Genomic DNA, 20,277 nt, shown 5'->3' with positions numbered 1-20,277 from the left:
GAAAAACACCTATGTGATGTGTGCTAAAATCCCTGGGCTATAACATTTTGCTGCTTGACCATAGCTCACACCAAATTTGCTGAGTGTTCATCTCTTCGAGTCTTGGTTTAGACACCAAATGTGTTATTGCTGAATACTTGGAAAAATAATCATTCCAGGTTTGCTTCCTAGATTACTTTTCTCTTCCTCTTTCAGATGACTTCCTTTATTTTAACCTTGCAGTAGATCTCACTCCACGTGCATGCTCCGTCACTGTCCAACTTCCCTCTTTGCTATCATGGTGTAATGGAGGTCGTCACAGGAAAAGGGCAGTTTGTCTGTCCCGAGTGCGTGTTGGAGTTGGAATAACAGTCTATAAGATGACACAAACTCATTTGCTTTCCTTCTCTCTCGTGTGCTTGCTCCAGTCCATGTGAGATTCAGGAGCTCTGGGCTCGGCTACGAAAGGAGCGCCCGGAGCTCTTATCCAATTTTGAAGAGTTTCTGTTGCGTGTTTCATCATACATAAGGGAGGTGAATCACGAGAAGGAGTCTATGGAACAGGCATTGAAGCGGTAAGGAGACCATCATGGTCATTTGCTGTCAGGAACCAGCTGATGTTTGGATGCTGCCTCAAATGCGAGGAGAGACTGAGTTACAGGATGCAGAGATGTTTCTTGCTGTAATAAAATGACTCTTTATCTTGATCTGATCCCCACGTGTTTGTTTTGCATCAGTGCCCACCCATAACATTTAGTCTAGTTAAAATCCCACTCAATGCCACACAGCTGTTAGTGGGAGTCTATTTCCACCCTCCTCTCCTGTTTCCTTTCTGTATTCTCTTTCTCTCTCCTGACCTGTGTGCACCCTGTCTTTTGTAGGAAGGAGACAGATCATGACCGAGAAGTCAGGTGCCTTTATGAAGAAATGGAGCAACAGATCAGAGCAGAAAGGGAGAGGATGATCTGCCAGGTACCTCATCTCTCTTGGCTGAAGCCAAACTTTCTCTGGTCTGAAGCAGAGATGGTGGCTCATCTGGCTGAGGAACAGCTCTTACCGTGCTGGGTGTTGTATGCACAGCTGTGTATCTTTACCTCTGCAGGAAGCACTGAGACATGACAGGAGTAACCTGCTCCAGAAGGAACTGCGCAGCAAAGAGCAGGAGCTGGAGAAAATCCTGTACCGCCAGAAGAAGGTAACAGGACCCAAATCCTTTCTAAAGAAGCATGTCCCCTTCTACTGCCTTTCTGCTAAGACCTTTTCTGACTGAGAATGGTTTTCATCTGCTGAGGGTTGGTACTAGCTAATCTGGTACTACCTACTCTAGTTCTCTCCTGTCTCTGAAGGTGTTGAAGTGGTTTGTCAAGTGATTGGTTTGTCTTCAACTGTAATGTCTTCCTGTGAATGTTTTGTCCATGCATTTTCTTATCTGCTTTGTTTTCTCTTGGCACAATCTTCCTATCAGTTGTACAATAACTATTTGGCAAGGAAGACAGGGTAAAAATTTGGAAGTTGTGAGTTTGGAGCCTTTTGTGGTGTTTAAGAAAGCTGTGTATGAGCCAAATTTCTCTAGTTTGTGTTTTCTGGCTGCTCCAAAATAACCCAGAGTGAACAGTTCTGTGACACTTAGAGCTGTACATTCTGTATATTTGCATTTCAGCACCCAATGATGTACTGATTAATCAGTCACAGAAAAGATCAAAGCAGAAACTTTCCTTTAGCTCTGATGTCCCTGGCATGGACATTTGTATGGGATGGTCCATTCTGGATGTCTTTTTCCTTTTTATCTGAAGAACTGAGACATGGCCCCCACAGAAACAAGTCATGGGAGGTACCTGTAAGGTGCTGGCAACTGGGGGTATCCAAGTTGGATACCTAGCTGTGCTGTGGATGAAATGGCACTTCTCTGAAATCATCAACTCATTGTGCAGCAGCTGGAAAAGCCTGCAAAACTTAGGTGCTGTCAGGAAGAATATTGAGAATAAGATAGAGGATGTAATTTTCCTGGTGCCCACACCCTTGATGTGCCTCAATTGGTGTGTGCAGTTCTGGTCTCCTCTAACTCTGCTGTGTCCTTCTTGAGTATGAAGGTAAAGAGAACTACTGTGATTAAGGAAATGGAGCATCTGCCTTAGGAAGAGAAACTGGGAAAGCTTAGTCTTGATTTTGGAGAGGAGGAGACTGAGGGAAGATATAAGTGAGCTTTATAGACTCAGGAAGGTGGTGGATAAGGTCCACATAGAACCGTTATTCCCTAAATCCTGCAACAGCAGAGGTGAGGGACACTCAGTGAGACCAGTATGAATTTGATTTAGAACATACTTCTTTACACAGAGATTAGTGCTGGATTTTTTGCCACAGCAGGCAGGCAGTACCAGCAGTTCAAAAACGGATTGGAGAAACAAACGGGCAACAGGCTCGTAAATGTTTATTAAAAGGAGGAATAGTCAGGGATGTGGCCTATAACATCCCTAGTCCAGGGACCATAGATGCTGGGGGTGTATGAGGGGAATGGACCATAGTTAGGTGTCCAGGCATGCTCTTCCTAGGTAGCATCTACTCTTGCTATGGGTCAAGGCAGAGTACTGGGCTACATGGACACTTTTACTTGAACGGTCATTTCTGATGCTCTTAACTCTGAGGCTTGTACTAAGCTATGTGGATAATCAGGTCCCTCTTGTGGCGTAAGACCAGTATTGTGATCGTGCTATTCTACAGTATCGCTTCCAAGTACCGACAACATAAACGGGAGAGTTGTGTGTGATAGAGGTTTCTTAGGGAGGGGCAGGTGTGCTTTACTTAAAGCCTGTCCCCTGACTTATTGAAAGATCCAAAGGCTGTGGGCAGGGGTTGCCGTTTCTTAGTCTCAACTCCACTGCTCAGCATATGTGGTCATGCTCAAATTTTCCCTGATGTCCAAAGGGCTGGAAGTCTCCAGACAAAGCTGGGTGTGACTTGTGCTTGTAGCCTCAGCGGGGAGAGATGGGGGGCTTGTGTTTCAAGGAACCTAGGAAAGGTCATCGCTGTTCACCCCTGCTCATGACTGTTGTATGCGTGTGCTGGCAGAGAGCAGGGTAGCAAGAAAAAAGCACTTTATCTTGTGCCACAGTGTACCACTTTACTTTTCCTTTGAGAGGGGGAGAAGGTAGGCTGAGACAAAAGGCAAGCTGAAGGTATAAATGTGAAGGCTGACTCTGCCACCTACTACACTGGTCAGAACTGGTTCCTGGTGCTCCTCTCTGGTTGCAAGCATGGATTGTATAATTTTATTTTGGGGCTCTAAGTTCTCAGATGGGTACCACAATTTCTGCATAGCACCAGCTTCAGCAGAGGGCCCTGGTAGTCTGGTATATGGCTGGCTAGATACTGAAGTGTCAGTATGATCCTTCTTGTCATCTGAGATGGGAGGGTTTGACTTCTGCGTCTGTCTTTGACTCTTTCCCAGACTACGCCAGCCATTTGTGAGGAATTGCATCACTGGTTGAGTACATGACAGCAGGCTTTGAACTTCCCAGATCAGGCTTGTTAGTTGTGCTGGGGTCTTGTGCTGCCTAGAGTCTGGCTGTGCCCTGGTGGCATTTAAACAACATCTGTAGCCCGAGGTCCTGTCTCCAACAGTAGTAAAGGCCACCCAGTCACTTGACTTTCCAGGAGTAGTGTGAGATTCCCCTAGCACCTCGATATATCCTCCTTTCAGCTGCCATGGGCTCAGGAAGCCCCCAAACTAGAGGATGCATTTCAACAGCTGTGCTTAATAAGTCCCAACAGACACACCCCTGCTTCCGCTCAAATTTTTTCAGTCCTCCTTTGACCCTCATTTGCACTCTGATTTCTACAATGCCTGACAACAGCAAGCTCCTCATGCTGCCTGAAGCACTTCCTCAGCTATGCCTGACTAACTGCATTGCTTGCTCCCCAGTGCTGGTGTGATTAGAAATAATTGCTTCCAATTCATCTTCTCAATGCCACTGGTGGTCCTGTAGAGCTAAGTTGTGTTTACCTCCCTTCTGCCTTGTTTTTTACATCTGCTTTTTCAGCCTGTTTTTACAGGCATGATTGTAGCACAAAACCCTTCCTCTCTGTGTTTAACCCCTCCTCCTCTTCTCCCATTGCAGCTGGAACATCAGCTACAGTCACTGAACTCAGAGCAGCTGGAGACCCGTGTGCAGAATGAAAGGCTCCGGCACCTGAATGAAAACCTGCTGGAAGAGCTAGAGAAAAGCAAATGGGAGCTGGAGGCGGTGAAGGGGCAATTACAGAAGCTCCAGAAAGAGGCTCAGCTTGAGCAAGAGCAGAAGGACAGGTGGGAATGGGCAGGGAAGGGGGTGTCAGGACAGGGACCCAGGCAGAGAAGGAAGGGTGGGCATGTAGTTAAAGAATAAGGACCTCTAATTAGAAGCCTTGGTCTCATCAGAGGATTGCCTGTCTCTTCTTGAGGAAAAGAAGTAACATCCCAGTGGTCTTACAGGCCTAAACAGGGAGTGATACTGCTACCTCCTGCCTGCCTTTAGTGGGAAATGAATATGTTCATTGATATTTGGCTAGAAAAGCAGCGTAAAAAATACAGATGTTCCTCAGTCTAAAGGAGGCTTCTCTTCTGTGTATTTTCCATTTCACCATTGCCTCTATAAAATTCCTACAGATCCTCTTCTAATCATTTGTGTTCCTGTTTCTGGGCTTCATCTAATAATACGTAGCTAAAACATTGGGATGTTTCAGATCCAGATGGCAGTGAGCATCCTTCCCATCCCTAGCAGCTGAGGAAACTGGAGTGTGAAAGGAGAAAATGGGTTGCCTGCCCTCACGTTGGAGGAGAGCTGGGGTACAACCCAGCCATCCCAGCTCCCGCGGCAGTGCTGCTTCCTCTGAATCCTCCTACCATAGGGCAGGCCCTTATCTTTGAGAATACCATGAGTGTACCTGAGAAAGGGATCTTTGTATTTCCTCTCCCATTAACTTATTTCCCCTTTTAAAATCCCCTTCACCCAGGGATGTGTTTAGAGTCTCCAAGAACATGCAGAAAGAGAAACAAAGCCTCCTTCGGCAGCTGGAGCTCCTCAGGTAAGAACAGGGCTGTGGGGAATTGCTGAGCTCTTGTGCACGTAGGGGGCTGAGGTTTCAGCACTTCAGCATTTCTTGCACAGAAAGCTATGGGAGTGTATTCAAGCAGCGCTCAGACACTGCTTGTTTTTCTAGGTCCAGACACAGTTGTGCAATCTGGCCAGCTCTGGTGGAGTACAGGCTGTGTTATTTCACCAAGTAATCCCTCCACTGGAGGAATTTAGTCTTTCCTGCTGGTTAAGGGGACCATGTGGAGCCCATTACCTGAGCTAGGATACATGGAAATCCCAACATGTCTGGCAATAAATAACATCTTTATCTGTGTCCCAAGCTCCCTTTCTGTTCTAGCTTTCAAATGTTGGTCTTTACTCCATTTTTGATGAGTGCTTCACTGTGTCTCTCCTGTGTCTTCCTTTGGAGCAGAGAGATGAACAAGAAACTTCGAGATGAACGAGATGCTTTTGAAGCCAAGAAGCTGGTTAGTCTCAGAAAGAAAATCCTAATTCCCAACCACCCTCCTTTCATCTGCTGCTGTTGCTGTCACCATTCGGGGGCCTGTCACTTCCACGGGGGACAATGACCTGAGCTCACAAGGCCCGGTGTGGTGCTTAATACAGACTTTGCAGCACCTCTGCCCATGCTGGAGACAAGCTCTGCTGGTTACTGTTGCCAACTGCCCGGGTTTAACCCAAGGCGCGTTAGCTTGTGACTGTCACCCAGCCTCGTGCAGGGCTGCAGTGGGTGCTGCCTGCTGCACACGTCGGGTCTATGCGTTGTGACAGGCACTGGGCACATGTGAGGAGGGGAGTGAAGCTGGATGCATCCCTGGAGCTGGGTGGTGAGGAAGAAGATGGATTCCCAGATGTGCTGCTGGCTGACTGGGGGTGGAGGGGCACAGGAAGGTTTTGGAGTTTCTCTGACCCCTTGAGTTTGTAGCAGATGTTTTCAGATGTTCCTCTGGGGCAGCTCCCCATTCCTGTGAATTCTGCTGGGGTGGAGGTGCAGCAGTGAGCCTTGTGTCAGAGGGCTAGGAGAAAGCTGGGGGCCTCTCTGACATCTAGAACAGTCAACTCCATCTCTGGCCTTTCCCGGTCTCCAAGATAAGTACGAATATGTGATCTATTTTTAATTCTTCTTATTTTTTCATGGAAAAGTCTTTGTGTTCCCAAATGTCACTGGCAAGGCTGCTCTGTGCTCTTCTTGGGCACAGCCGTGCTGGCATGTGTCTTTGCCTGCTCTGCCACCATGCCCCACTTGAAGATCTGGAAGTAGCTGCCTTGCAGTGAGGACAGGCAGTGGTAGGCTGTGAGAGACTTTCTGGCTGGTGTGTAAGGGAACGTGGAAGGAAGCACAGGGATCGTGCCCAGATGGGACAAGATGCCCTGCTGGGGGAGAGGCTGGAGTTCTTCTCCAGGTGGAGCAGCAGCTCTATAAAATAACTTCAGTAACTGTTTTGGATGGAGGTGAGGTGCGTGTGCATGTGCCTTTGTGTGTGTGGTTCTGAAATCTGAAAGAAGATTTTCTTTTTTTCTTTTTTTTTTTACCCCCTCCTTCCATTTTTAAAGCTGTTAAGTATGTATGTGCACCAGAGCTTCCTGCTGCCTCTTGGAGAAGTAATAAACACAGTCACTCCACAGCAGAGTCCAGTGCAAACAGGCAAAGAAAATGGTTTGTTCTCCTCTTTCCATGCGTAGTGCTTCATCAGCTTCTGGGTTCCTGTGGGTGGGGTGGGTGGCCCATGGAGACCACGGTTCAGGTATGTATCTCTGTGTGTGCAAAGCTTGTCTGCTTCTCCTCTATTCTCCTCTCCTGGAGAGGAGACCTGCTCAGGGCTGCTCTGAAACATGACAGTTGCAGGTGGACCGAAGAGAGAGCCTAGCAGAGAGAGTCATAGTACAGCAGCTTTCTCCCTTCTCCCTGTGCTGGAAGTAGGGATGGGGCAGCAGGATGAACTCCTCCTGCCACCATTGCTCATCTGGCCAAGGCTGTGTCATGCTGGGCAGATGAAGCCTGTACTGGAGTAAGGTTTTTTCCTTTGTCAGCCAGGACATCTTGTTGGCCACTCTCGTTTCAGTCTGCAGGAAAGCAGGGCTCCAAGGGATTGCAGAGATGCTGCTACCGTCATACACCTGCAGAAGATCTGCTGTTCAGCCTGTCCCACTGTAAGGGGGAGAGAAAATAGCAATACTTCCCTGCAGCGGCAAAAAGGAGAGTCCAGCCTTCTGATGGGGATCCCTGGTGTGTGACACACTCTCTGCCAGAGACTATCAATGTTTTTACAGGCTAAAAAGAAACCCAAGGCCTTAATACCCTCTGTTAATGCTGGGAAGAGTTGTGTTATTTCTGTGAAATGAAGGTGTGATGAACAGTGGTTCTTTCGTAGCAAAGATTTTGAAGTGGTTGGAAGGAGTTGGGCTGTATGTGGCTGACAGCCGCTGCTCCTTTGCACTTCTCAGTGCCCAGCTTAATACCTTGCTCTTCATAAGAGTTTCCGGCCTTGCCAGGGTTGGCAGACCCTGGCCCCATGCACTGTGGGGCAGTGTTTTGCCACAGTGGCTAGGTCACAGATAGCAATGTGTGGCTATTCTGCCTGTGTGCAAACGACTGCTGGGTGCTTTTAAGACCCAGGGGTTGCAGGTTCAGTTTCACACCCATGACCCATCTGTCTATGGAGTTATGCTTCCATGCTGTATGTTGACAGAGCAAATTTCATGTCTGCTCATCATGAAGAGTGTTTTGGGACTTTGACTACATTGGACATGTATTTGTGTTTCACTGATAAACGAGAATTTTTCCTATCCCGCTGATAAACCAGAATCTTTCCCATCCAAAATGCTTGTACATGTGCTGTTGTTGTGGAATCCTTGCCATCATGTGTTGTACAGCTGTGATGTCGTGTCTGTCCCTTTACCATCCCGGTAAAAAGCCAAATGTTACACAAACCTGGCAGGCCAATAAAGCATGGCAGAACCAATGGCAAAACGTGCCCCGTTGTTTCTCCTTTCTTACCCAGGTACATACTCCTCAGGCTGTTTCCCTTCCAGGTAGGGTGGTGCCATAGCAGATTGCCTGGGAGTCCCTTTGCTCCGCAGGTGACTTCAAGGTTGCGACTCAGCTCCAGTGGGCTGTAACACAATTTCCTTCTTTCTGTGTGTCTAGAGAGTGCCCTTGAGCAAACCTGCTCAAACCCTGACGTATTCCTCCTCCATCCCCACTGGAGAACCACTGGTTGGCTGAACCACAGCCTGATATCAACGTTGACCAAAGAGTCGCTATGCACTTGGGGGTCCTTTGCCTTGGAAGATAGGTGCTCCACAGTTGTGAGCCTCTCAGTGCTGGATTGTTTCTGTGGCTGGAGCTTCTCTTGAACACCAGTTTTATATGTAAAAAATGTTTTGGTGTCCGTTCCCCCCCACCCTCCCGAAGTTCCTAGTTGGGTGAGGCCCTCTGTGGAGTCCAGAGTGTCTCCTTTTGTTGGACTGCATTGCAGTAAAGGTGTCCTGGGAGTTCTGGCCAACAGAGCAGCTTCTTAATTTTTTGCCTTTTAAAATAAGCCAGGGGTTATTGAAGAAATAATCTTCGTAGTCCTTCCCTGGGCTGTGGGCAGCATGAAGGAAGGCCTGCCCAGAGCTGCCTGCAGGTGTTTGGTCAGTTCAAAACTGCTGCCAGAGGCAGATCTGGCAGGCTGCAAACTCTTCTTTCCCCACCTTTACCCCCAGAAATAACTTGTGAGGACGTGTCAGAAATGTCCACGTTTACAGAGCAAGTACATCTCCCTTTCCCCCAGTGCCGAGGCGATGGGCATCTTGCCACGCTGTCTCTCACTTTGTGTTTTGTGTGTGTAGCCAGAGCAGTTCGCCAGTCCGTTTGGGGGTGAGGGGGCTAGGCATGGTATTTGGAGGAGCTGGCAGGTCAATCCTCTCTCTGCCACAGGCTTTCCTGTGTGATCTCAGGCAAGTTGCTCATCTTTGACTCTGCTGGGGGTGACAAAGCTGCTGTATGGGGGGAAGAGGGTTGTGAGAGGAGTTGTCCTGCTTTCACCTTCTCTGGGGAGCTGGTAAACACTGGCTGTAGGAAGTGTGTAGTCTGAGGTAAGTAAGAGGAAAGCATGGAGAGGGATGTTTGTGTAAGGCAGAGCATGTGCATTGCCCTTTGCAGAGCGGTCTCCTTCCTTTCCTATGGTGCATGTGCAGCTCTGGGTGAGTACCAGTGGAGGAGGGGTACTAGTGCCTTCTGAGGAAGGAGCAATTGGTCTGTCCCACAAAACATCAGCATAATAAAAAGGCAGGTGGGGAAAGAGAGATTCAGCTGTGAGACCAAGTGGAGAACAAGCCACAGAAATAAAAGCTCTGGCTGGCTAGAGGAAGGGTTCAGTTTGGGGCACCACCATTTTTGATGGATTTTGTTGCAAAGGGGAAAGCAGCAACAGTGATGCCTTCTTGCATGAGTCAAATGAGCTGAACTGAGAAAAGCAAGCCCTGTGCTCGCCTCTATTCAAGCCTGCCGGCGGGGCGCTACCACCACATGGTGTGGGACTGCTCCAGCCTTACCTCCCCGAAGCAGGCTGCAGAGGTGATGAGTGGTTGAACTGGGGCTGGACAGGTTCCTGGGTCCTAACGAATTCTTTATCCCTTCTCTTTTCAACCTCCAGGCGCCTCAAAGCAAAAAGCCCCTGTTGAAGAAAGGGTCAGTGCTAGGCAGTTATCTGCTGGACGACAAGCTGGTCAAACGGTTAGATGGGCGTCTGTGTTGTGTTCGTGGTGTCAGTCCGTGCCCGCTGGAGTACCATGTCAGTCAAGCTGTGTCCTGTGTCTAGTTCTCCCACCTTGGTGCTGGCTGGTTTTGGGAGCATGGTGGTGGGGTGCGGCTTGACTGTGGCTCTAGCTGCCTCTTGGCATCAGGTGGTGTTGGCTCAGTGTGAAGCTGAGGATGCTGTTAGCTAATTTCCACAGAGGGCTGGCCCCCCTCTGGGCTGCTTCTACATGCAGCAATGGGGGAGCAAACCTAAATGCCATCAGAAGCTATGGGAGTGTTCATGGGATGGGAGTCACGAAGGCTGCCTCTGACCGAGTCAGGCAGCTCCGTTAAAATGACTGGATCATCTCCCAAGTGTGCCAGTTCCTCCTCGGGCAGAAATCCTGTCTTGGCGCCTCATGCCAGAGCCCATATTCCTGGGGCATGGGAGAGGGCAGGAGTTGCACAAGGCTTGTGTTCTCTCTGGCAGCTGAAAGCCCCAAGGAGAGGGCCCAGCTCCAGGTGTGTTCATCCTGCCCATCTCCCTCGACACCTATGCAGATGCTCACCTGGCACACCAGGCCTCCCCTTCAGCCAGGGCAGGCCAACATGTCTGTGTGGCCAAGGCCTTTTTTTTTTTTTTTTCTTCACCCTACATGCAGACTGTACAGTGGCTTCAATACCCACGTACACCTGCTTGCCTGAACTGCGCTGGCATTAAGCATCAGCCCTTGCGAACTAGTTGTGTGACCAGCACACCAGTATTGGCCAAAAGCCTAGTTCCTCTGAGAGGCAGGGAAGGCCAGCCCAGCCCTGACATGGCTTGGAGCTGGATCTCCCCTGCAACTGCTGGCCCCAAACAAGTTTTAAAGGCAGCATGCTTCCCTGTGTCTTACCAGGTCTCTGCAGAAGGTTCCACTGCTTCCCAGTTTCTCCTGGTGCCAACCAGAGACATAGGTCTAGGCTCAGAGTTTCTTCCAGCTTCAACTCACCCTTAATGCTTGCAGTTCTGGCAGTGGCATTTAAGAATTGAGCTTCAGGCTCCTGGGCTCACGGACTGATGGAAAACCAGGTGAACTGTGGAGCAGTCTTGAGCCCAGGCTGGGAGGTTTCTTGGATAGGTCTGAGGCAGAGCTCTTTCATGGCTGTGTGACTGGCACACATGCTGTCCATGGGATCAGACAACCAAGTTCTCTCATCCTCCTCCCCAGCTATTTCTTGCAAAGATCCTGCTAGCTGCTGCTGGCATAAACCCAGGATGTGTCTATTTTCAATGGGGAGAGGTTCCAGCTGGCCTGGCTCTGGGCTGGCTTTTGGGGCAGATGCAGAGAGGACAACTAGGCATATGAGCTCCCTTTCACGGAAAAAGTGTAGGCATGGCAGCAGGTGAATTTTGCAGCTCTGGTGAGGTGTACTTGCAGGAGTGAGAGAGGAGAGTTGTTGCCTTGATTCCTGCACTAGTAGCAAGAGAAAAATGTTGCAGAGAGAGGTGGGATGTGCTGCCTCTGAAGAGATTGACTATAGTAAGCCTCTGGTCTCTCTAATTTGCTTCTAAATGCAATCTGTTGGCCAATGAAGGCAAGAGAGAGATCTGTGGTGAATAAAGCCCTTCAGTTGAGTTCTAAGCCTTCTCACTCCCTTCATCTAGTTCTTTAACCATGGAAAGCCAAGGCAGAGCTAAGATGCTGCCTTGCCCCTCAGCAATGATTCCAGTAGTTTACATCGATTATTCTAGCTGTTCTTTTGAAGATTGTTCCTCCACTTACCATGACAGCTCTACCCCCAGTGAACAAAGTGCATCGGCCTGCTCTTGTGTAGGCACAGTCAGTGCAACACCTATTCCCCACTACCACAGCTTGGGCAGGGGTCGTTGGGATTTCTTGCCATTGAGAGTGCAGTGTGGCTGGTTGGAAGCTTCAAAAACTAAACATCGTTTGGGTCCTGGCTCCCTTACCTCGAGCCAAGTGCGGATGCAGGCCAGCGCAGAGCCAACACCAGGCATAGTGACCCTGGTGTGAGCATGTTCACTGCAATTTGTACACCTGTGGCAGATTTCTGCTGCCTGAACTCAGTAAGACTCTGCTACAGCAGTGTTTGGAAGTGATGGGCTGGTTTCCTGGAGCATGGCTGTGTGCCTTCAGCAGAGGGCAGTAACACGCATGCACACTGCACGCGGCTTCTCAAGGATGATCAGCCAGCCCTTGCCCTCCTGCCTGCAGTCAAAAACCTTTTCACCAACCTCGAAACCTTTGTTACTTGTTTTTGTGTTGTATTTGGTAACAAAAATAGAGGGGGGGTTGTTGCGTCTTTTTTTAAAAAAGAATGTTTTTCCTGTTGCCACCTTTGTATGCTTTGCCTCATTTTTCAGTACTGGGGGAAGTGGGAGGCAAAGAATCCTTGAAAAATCCAGAAGGTGGGAATCTTTATTAAAATTAATGAAATTATATGTTGGCACATATGAGTACAGCATAGCTCAGGTGAGCTGTCTCTCTTTCCCTAGGGGTGCTGCTGATGCCTTAGTCACAGGGAGCATGGGGAGTGTTTGTATGAAGTAGAGTTCCTGCAAGCGCTGCATATGCACTAATTGGATCACATTGGTTGTTTTGGGAATTTGCAACCTCCTCCTCTTCCCCTCACCCCCTACCCTCCCACCCTATTTGTGGTGCCTGTGGGCTTTAATACAGACAACTGGCCTCTGCGGACCTTCCCTTCACCTTCCCAGTGGATGTGGCAGTGGAAGAACCCAACAGAAAGAACTGTAAATACTTCCCAGGCAACAGGACATGGCTGAAGACAGGAGAAGGAGGCAGCACAAACTTTGGAGAGAAGAGCAGAGACAAGGAGAGATGGTCATTGGCAGCAGATGCTGAGTGGTTGAACATGACTTTGAAGGGTGATGCTGACTGTAGAAAAAATGCAGATGGATTAGATGATGCTCCATTGCCTCCTAGAGGACAGCCTGTTGGCACCGAAACCAGGGTGAGTCTAATTACTTGGGGTTCTTCCTCAAACACCTGCTACCAGGGTCTTGAGGGTTTCTGACTCTCTTCCCATCTATCTCCAACTCCATAGGTTTATAATGCAGCGGTCTAATGCCTAAATCAAAGCACAGTCTGCAGCTGGGCTTTTCAAAACTGCATCCCTTTCTTCCATTGTAGCTCCAGGCACTGGAACCAGCCAGCTGTTCCCCAGACCACATCTTTAAAGTGGTGTTTGTAGGGAACTCCGGCGTTGGGAAGAGTTCCTTCATCCACCGCTTCTGCTATGACAGCTTCTTGGCTGAGCTCAATGCAACCATCGGTAAGTGATAGGGTTCCTGACTCATCTGGCTAAGGAGGGTGGGAAAGTCAGTCTGGACATGTGCTTTTTGCCTGTATTATAGACGAACTAAAGGTAAAGATGGTCCCTCTTCCAATTTTGAATCAATCTTGCAATTTCCCTGAACTAAATAGTGTTGATCTTGGCCATTGCAATGGCAAGCTGCTCTCTCCCCATCCTATCTTCTGATCATTGTTACCTTCCTGACAGGTATCGATTACCAGGTGAAGAGTCTGATGGTGGATAACACCCAGGTTGCCTTACAGCTGTGGGATACAGCTGGACAAGAAAGGTAAGCAATTTCTGGGAGGATGCCCTACTGCCAGGCTCAGTGTAGGAAACAGGAAGAAAGGGAAAGAGTGTGTGCACCTGGCTTCTGTCTCTGGGAAAATTATTAGCTTCAGAAGGACCAGAGAGGTCGCAGCAGCTATTCCAGTGCTGAACCTGCAGCAAAGGACTGTTTTGCAGATTTCTAGAAGCTGTGGCTGTGAAGCAGGGCCCAGCGAGATTGCTCTGAGGACTGATGGAATCCATATGTTTGACCTGCATGCTTGTGGCTTCAGGTAGTTTATCCATAAATCACTGTACAGTGTGGGGTTCGAAGCTCCTCTAGCCCTCGAAGCTCTCCTGCATCAGCCTGCTTCTTGGAAAAGCTGCAGGACAGGGCTGCAGATTAGGATAGAAACGAAGGCTCTGGATAGACATCCTGTTCTCAGATTCAGTTGTGCTACTGCTGTCCCCAGCTGCTCGCCACCACTTGCTATTCAGAGGGTGGAAAGGGGTGTGTGAACCTTTCCAGATCTGATTCAGACAAAGCCAGCTGAATTAGCTTGACCTGGGGGAAGGTGATTTGAACTACCCTGCTGGACTCTGTCAGTGAGGTTATTGGTCCCTTCTGCTGATAGACTCGTGGAAGTGATAATCCTTGGTAGAGGGACAGTGTCGCTTTTTGTGACAGTGAATACAGGTTCCCCATTTGAAGGCCTCTAGTTTCAAAAGCATGGGCCATCACAAGATATTACCAGCACTGTTGGTGAGGATCAGAGTAGTAAAGGACACACTTGACCCTCATTTGCTACTAGAGATGAAGGCCCACCACTACCTTCATGTAAATTAGATTTTATTTAGGATGCACTTTGAAGCTGAAGATGAAAATCTATTTCAAGGGGGCTGTTAACCTCAAGAGCCTGGTAAAAATAAGTACTGGGTATTTTGGGCTAAATATGTTATGGGGGCAGGCCTTCAGGAGGCAGCCAAGGTCATGGGAATATTATAATCCTAAACTGTGCCAACAGAGTAATGATGCCGTCTACCTCAATCAGCTAGACCATGCAGACCTGGTGGGAATGTACTAAGTAGGAGCATCTATTGAAAAGCAAACTATTTGTTCCAAAATCAAGCTTCATGCTGAAGAAATAATGATTTTTTGAGGGGACTCCTGTGGTTATTTCAGTGCTGAAGCTGAGCAGTAAGGGGAGTTGTTATGACATGAAATGTGACATTTTCCTGAGGCCAGATGGCATCAGAGGCCAAATTCAAGATACTGTCTCTGCAGAAGGACCTTTAGGGTGGGCCCCTGCAGCATTAGTAGGTCTTAGACGTGTACTTGCAAGAGAGAACTGGGCTCAATGCTGATACTGAATAGGAGACCTGGGAAGAAGCAAAAGTTTTTCTTACTTCTAGAGAAATATTAATTACTTCTAACTGGAGGTGTCCAACTGTGAATATCCTATGGAAGACACAGAGGAACCCCTTGGAGCATGCAAGGAGAACTCCTTGGTGACTTCCCTGAGACCAGTGCACGCTACATTTGATGTTTCTTCTAGAGCATCTAGCCTGTCCTGTAGTTTTAGAGGTGCACCTTGACTGCCAAAGATAGTGTCTGTGCATTCTCTGTTGGGTAGTTGCCAGAATGTCATGCCCTTATTGTAGTGAGAAAGCACAGGCTTCAGGCAATCATCTGAAGAGTTCAGGAGGGTCACTGCTTGCTGTAGGTTTTCTTGGCTCTTAATAGAATAGGAGAGCTTGTTATCCTATGCAGGGCTGAAATACACAGCTCTCCAGTGAGATATCAGTACTTGTGTTTCATGTAATTCCATCGGTTTGCAATCAGTGTGGTTATATCATGGCCCTGTCACAAACTGCTTACAGATTTTAGGGTTTGATTTTTGTGTGTTTTCTTTGTTGGAATTTATTCCCAAAATACAAGTCTGTGGTTCTAACTGGTACCCACAGGACAAAGTAGACACCTGGTGGGAGTTTCTCCTGGAAATTGTGTCTAACTGCTGATTTTATGTATGATGGCATTGCTTTATAGATTCAAAACTGGAAGCAGACTGTATTGATGCTGAGATCTTAATTGTTGTTTTGGCAGCACTGGGGCAGACATTATGCACAGCTAGTTTATACTGTGGTACAGCTTAGTCTGCAGATTCTTCCAGACTCTAGAGAAAGGTCATGTTTTTTCCATCCATTTCCCTTTTTATAGGCAATTACCTTTTCCTATCCCACCTAAACAGATTCTTCTGTTTCTTTCCTCCTGACTTGCAAAGGCCTTCCTTCCTGCTTTCTCAGCACCATGCGTTTGGAAAGACTCCTGCTTACCCATGGCTGCCTGGCCTGCCTCAAAGGTGCAACGATCTGACCTGTCTGTCACCAGTCTGTACACAACAGCCCCAGGGGACACATCTCACGCACAAGGGCTGCCAGGCCTTGCAGAGAGCCTGCACTAAAAGACAGATAATCCCATTCTGTTTCTTGTCATGACACAGCCGTGGTTCTGAGAGTGCCTTTGGTTTTGTTTGGGCTAAGGTTTCGGAGCATTACCAAGCAGTATTTCCGGAAGGCGGATGGGATTCTGGTGATGTATGACATTACGGCCGAGTGCTCCTTCACGGCGGTGCGGAACTGGATGAGCAGTGTCCAGGTGAGAGCGGGGCCTCAGCTCTCTAACGCTGGTGGTGCTGCTGCTGCTGCCTTGCTCTAGACCAGCTCCAACAGTCTGTCTGGGAGCGACATTTTCCAATGCCCCAGGAGGTCCTGTTGACCTTGGGAAGATGAATTATCAAAGCAGATGCTATGGGTACTGCCTGTGGTAGTCAGCTTGGGACCAGGGGCTTCTTGTTGAAGATACCAAAGTCAGTGGTAGCCCATTAAATGAGGGAGGGCTGCTTCTATTGGCAGAAGGTGGTGGGACCTGCTGAAACAGTAGTGTGTGTTTATAAGCAGCCCATGTGCATTGGCTCTCCTAAATGTGGTCATGTCACACCTGTGCTCAGGCAAGGAGATCTCCTGGTGTCCAGCCTATGCACAGGAAAGGGAGATGGCCCTGGTGCATTTAGGCTCAGACCTGCAGCATGCATGCACAGCACTTTGCACAATCACATCCTGACTCTGCTTTGAGATTTCTAGATGAGACTGAAACACTAGTAATAGCTTATTTTTTTTCCTCATTTGCTTCAATTTTAACAGTTGATTTTTTTTTTCTTTTCTTTTTTATTTGGTGACTGTGTATTAATACTGTAGTCTGCCCCCCTGCTTTTTATTTCCAAACTCTCAATAAAAGCATTCATCTGTGACTTGTATCTGCTTGGGGAGACAAAAATACCTGTCTGTATAATTTAAATAAGTTGTGTGTCGGTGACTCAGAGCTGAAGGGAAATTGTCAAGGGTGGTTTTGTTTTGATTGTGCCGAGTCACAAAAACCAAGATCTAAGTGAAATGAATAAGCATAGGTTGGAGGTTTCTAATATTATTAACTTCCACAGGCCTGCTGGGGAAAAAAACCCCGACGACTTTGGAGTTTAGCTGACTCTAAAAGATCAAAGGTTAAGATTTTCAAAACTAACCAGCCTCTGAAAACCAGGCTCCTTTCAGGAAGGTTAAACTGAGCACACAGAAAATCAAAGCACCCGAATTCTGTAACTTTTAATAATTTCTCTTCTTTTCCTTTCCCCATCTTAGTATTTATCTTGCTTTGAAGCTGTTCAGGTACTGTAAGTCATCCAGGGCAGTCAAGTTTGGAAATAACTTCAAGCCTCGTTCTGCAGTCTTTACTCTGGTGATGTTCTAGTGAGCCAGTGGAACTAGAGGGAGTTTTACCAAAGGTAATGGGCTCCAGGAATTGCCTAGGAATAACAGTTCCTACAGAGACCCTATACAAGAGTTGAAAGTTGCTTAGCTTGCTTGGCCAGTGGATTTTCAGCAAGGGATAGCTGAGTTTAGGACAGCACATCCGACAAATAGGACAGCACATCCGCACAAAAATTATTGAACTTAATAAGAAGCTTTGCCTGAACTTAAATTCCCAACAACCTATGGGGTAAACTGCTTTTCTTTAGGCTTGTTATTTCCCAGAGAGGAACTTATGTCCTGTTTCCCCTCTCTCAGTATCCCAGCTGTACATACCAAACATTTGAAATACATTCCCATATTTTAAGCTTCCTTCCACAAATCCCTGGGGCTGTTTGAGGAATGGGCCTTTAATGAGCTAGAGGGCCTGATCCTGCTGCCACTGAAGGTCTTGTTTGCATGAGCTGGAACAGGATCTGCTCCAAGATATTTCCCTCCCTCAGCTGAGTCTCTAGGGTGCTTTACTCTGTTGCTTTTGCAGGAAAGTATCGAGGATGGAGCTGTGGTCTTTCTGCTTGGAAATAAAATGGATGCTGCGCAGAGAGAGACCCAGAACGTGCCCAAGGTGGAGGGGGAAAGGCTGGCGAAGGTGTGACTCTGTGCTTTGCTGCTCAACCTGCTCTGCAGTCTCACTCCAGCTGTGAGCAGGGCAGCCTGGCTGGCAGGAAACCCTGCTTGGAGCCATTTCCCAGTATGGTACCTTCCCTCTCCCCTCCCACCCCATGTTTCTCCAATGTAAACATGTACCGAGGTCCCTCTGGTACCAGGGAGGATGAGGTGGTGGCCAGCATGTGGCAGACAATGGCCCTCGGGGCATGCTCATGTATTTCTTTTGAGGCTTGATGCCTCCTTACAGTGATGCTCAGTCTTTCTGAGGGGAGCATGCATGGCTGTTTTCCCATTTGAGGACTCCCCTAATGCATGTTCTGCAAAATTGTCCTGCCTCCTTCCTCACTCTCTGTGTCTGCATACCCATTGGTACCTTGGCCCCTGGGTGGGGGGAGGCAGGGTTTCAGAGGTGTTCCGCATCTTCTGGACTCCGCAACACAAAAGTAAGGGAATCCAAGTACCCTGGGCAGATGTTGTCTCTTCCCAAATAACTCCCTGAGTGTGCCCTTCTGGACACTCTGGCTGGGCCCCCAATGCTGAAAAAGCATCTTCTTTTTCTGGGTTGGTGAGCAGGGTCTGCGCCCCAGCAGGGTGGTAACAGCCAGCCTCCTGGCCCCAGCTGCTCTCAGGAGAGTTCCCAGCGGCGAGGGTGGGCCAGCTCCCAGGGGTGTGGGTGAATGGTGGGGGAGAGCTGGCAGCCAACATGGGTGCTTGCTGTGCTCTCTGGCAGGAATACAAGGCTGTCTTCTATGAGTGCAGCGCGATGACTGGCTATAACATCATGGAGCCCATGCTGCACATGGCCAGGTCAGTGAATAGGAACAGTCACCCTGGGATATTTCACCAGCTGTAGGTGATTTGATGTGGGCTCTCTTGGGGAATGAGCAAGAAGTGGGGGTCATCAGAGACTGACTTTCTGCCACGCCACAAAAAAGACCTGGAGCAATGTGCTCTTCCCCCTGACTCCAGGTCCTTGTCTTCTGTGCCTGGAGAGCACCAAGTGTAGACCAGACATTATCGCATGCAAAGCTTTGTCTGGCAGAGCTGGCTGTTGAAAGATGGGGAGTTTGAGTATTTCATCACAAAAACCTTGTGTACTATCTCAGATTTTAAGTTGGCATTTTCAGTTTGAAATCTGCATGAATCTCTAAGGGTTTTTTCTTCCTTATCTTATTAAGCATTATGCAGAATGTGATATTTTGGTGGCAATATTTTTAAAGGGAGATAAGACACTTTGTAAGGCTGAAAGAAGCTTGCTCTAAGATTTTTAGTTTTTAAAAAAGCAAGTAGTTTTGAAGAAAGTCTTTGAAATCTTGCAAGAAAAATATCCTTTTGTTTTCTTTTATCCCTTGACTTCCTGCTGCATCATCTCTGTTATATTCACAGCAGGACTTAGCTGTTCATTAACTGGGATGGTTTACTTGCTAGCTAGGTAAATCCTGTCTCCCGCAGCATGTGCCTTCAGCGTGCTTTATTACCATGCTGCTGCCTGAGATGGCCCAGACAGGTGAAGTAAACAGCCCAGGATTCTGCCATCAATGTGGGAGCCTGGGAATAAGACACAGACCACTCACGCCCTGGTCTAGTGCTCGGACTACTAAGCCATGCTGTCCCCTCTTGTATGTGTCCAGTGTCTTTCCCTGTTCCCTGGAAATTCATGCTCATTTTCTGTGTGTGGTTTATCTAGCCCAACTTCCAGAGAAGCCCGGTCTTTGGGCCAGTCACTTTTTACAATTCTAAATGTCCCTGGCTGATGAGGAGCAAAGGGCAGAGCCAAATGCCTTGGCAGGAAGATTTCAGTAACTGGGTTGTGTTTTTGATATGTGCTGCTCGTTCCAGGTTGCTGACAGCACAAGAAGACAGGCAGAGGGAGAATGCCCTGCAGCTGGAAGATGTCAGCAGGAGGAAAGGGTGCTGCACATAAGGCACATCAATGTGTCAGCAAGAGACATGTGCCAACACTGTTTCATGAAGCTGAGGTTCCCTTTGAGCAAGCCGAATCTGATGGTATCAGCTCTGCAGAGACTTGGGGAAGCTGCAGCTTTTCCCCATCTGGGAATTTCAAGGGACTAAATAAGGCCAAAATGTGCATATGATCTGCACTGTTCCATTTCCCAACTCTGCACACAGCCCTGGTCTCCGGAGGCTTCTGCTCCTTTAGGGGAATTCAACTGCTCTTGGCTAATAGCACAAACTGGGCCTTCTGTCTAGAGAGATCGCTTCCCTGTAAAAGGATGAAGTCTTGTTCCTTTTCTTTCTGGCAAAGAAGTGGTCTAGCAGCAGAGAGTGGAGGACATAGTGGGTGCTGTTTTAAATAGAATTTTAGTGTAAGAGATAAATTATTTTAAATTTAGGCTAGCTTTAGGTAGCGATCCATCCATCTCAAGAAGCAGCATCTCCTCTTGGTTCTGTGACAGGAGAGCCCAGCTGAAAGCCTGCTGTGGT

General features: G+C 48.2%; 1 protein-coding gene across 1 annotated transcript in view; it reads left to right on the top strand.

Moving 5' to 3' along the window:
- CRACR2B (calcium release activated channel regulator 2B) overlaps positions 1-19,756 on the top strand; it is a 46,580-nt gene extending 26,824 nt beyond the window's left edge. Inside the window, 14 exon segments of the mRNA XM_050897460.1 lie at positions 408-554; positions 861-951; positions 1,082-1,174; positions 4,095-4,282; positions 4,969-5,040; positions 5,464-5,518; positions 9,692-9,771; positions 12,459-12,753; positions 12,933-13,074; positions 13,303-13,384; positions 15,904-16,018; positions 17,705-17,812; positions 18,563-18,639; positions 19,672-19,756. Of these exon segments, the coding sequence (XP_050753417.1) occupies positions 408-554; positions 861-951; positions 1,082-1,174; positions 4,095-4,282; positions 4,969-5,040; positions 5,464-5,518; positions 9,692-9,771; positions 12,459-12,753; positions 12,933-13,074; positions 13,303-13,384; positions 15,904-16,018; positions 17,705-17,812; positions 18,563-18,639; positions 19,672-19,756 (1,630 nt within the window).
- Positions 19,757-20,277: the final 521 nt, after the last annotated feature.

The sequence above is a fragment of the Gymnogyps californianus genome, chromosome 5 (genome assembly GCF_018139145.2).
Source record: "Gymnogyps californianus isolate 813 chromosome 5, ASM1813914v2, whole genome shotgun sequence".
In the NCBI taxonomy this organism is placed as follows: domain Eukaryota; kingdom Metazoa; phylum Chordata; class Aves; order Accipitriformes; family Cathartidae; genus Gymnogyps; species Gymnogyps californianus.
The sequence above is the reverse complement of the archived record's forward strand: the minus strand, read 5'-3'. Positions and strand labels throughout refer to the sequence as shown.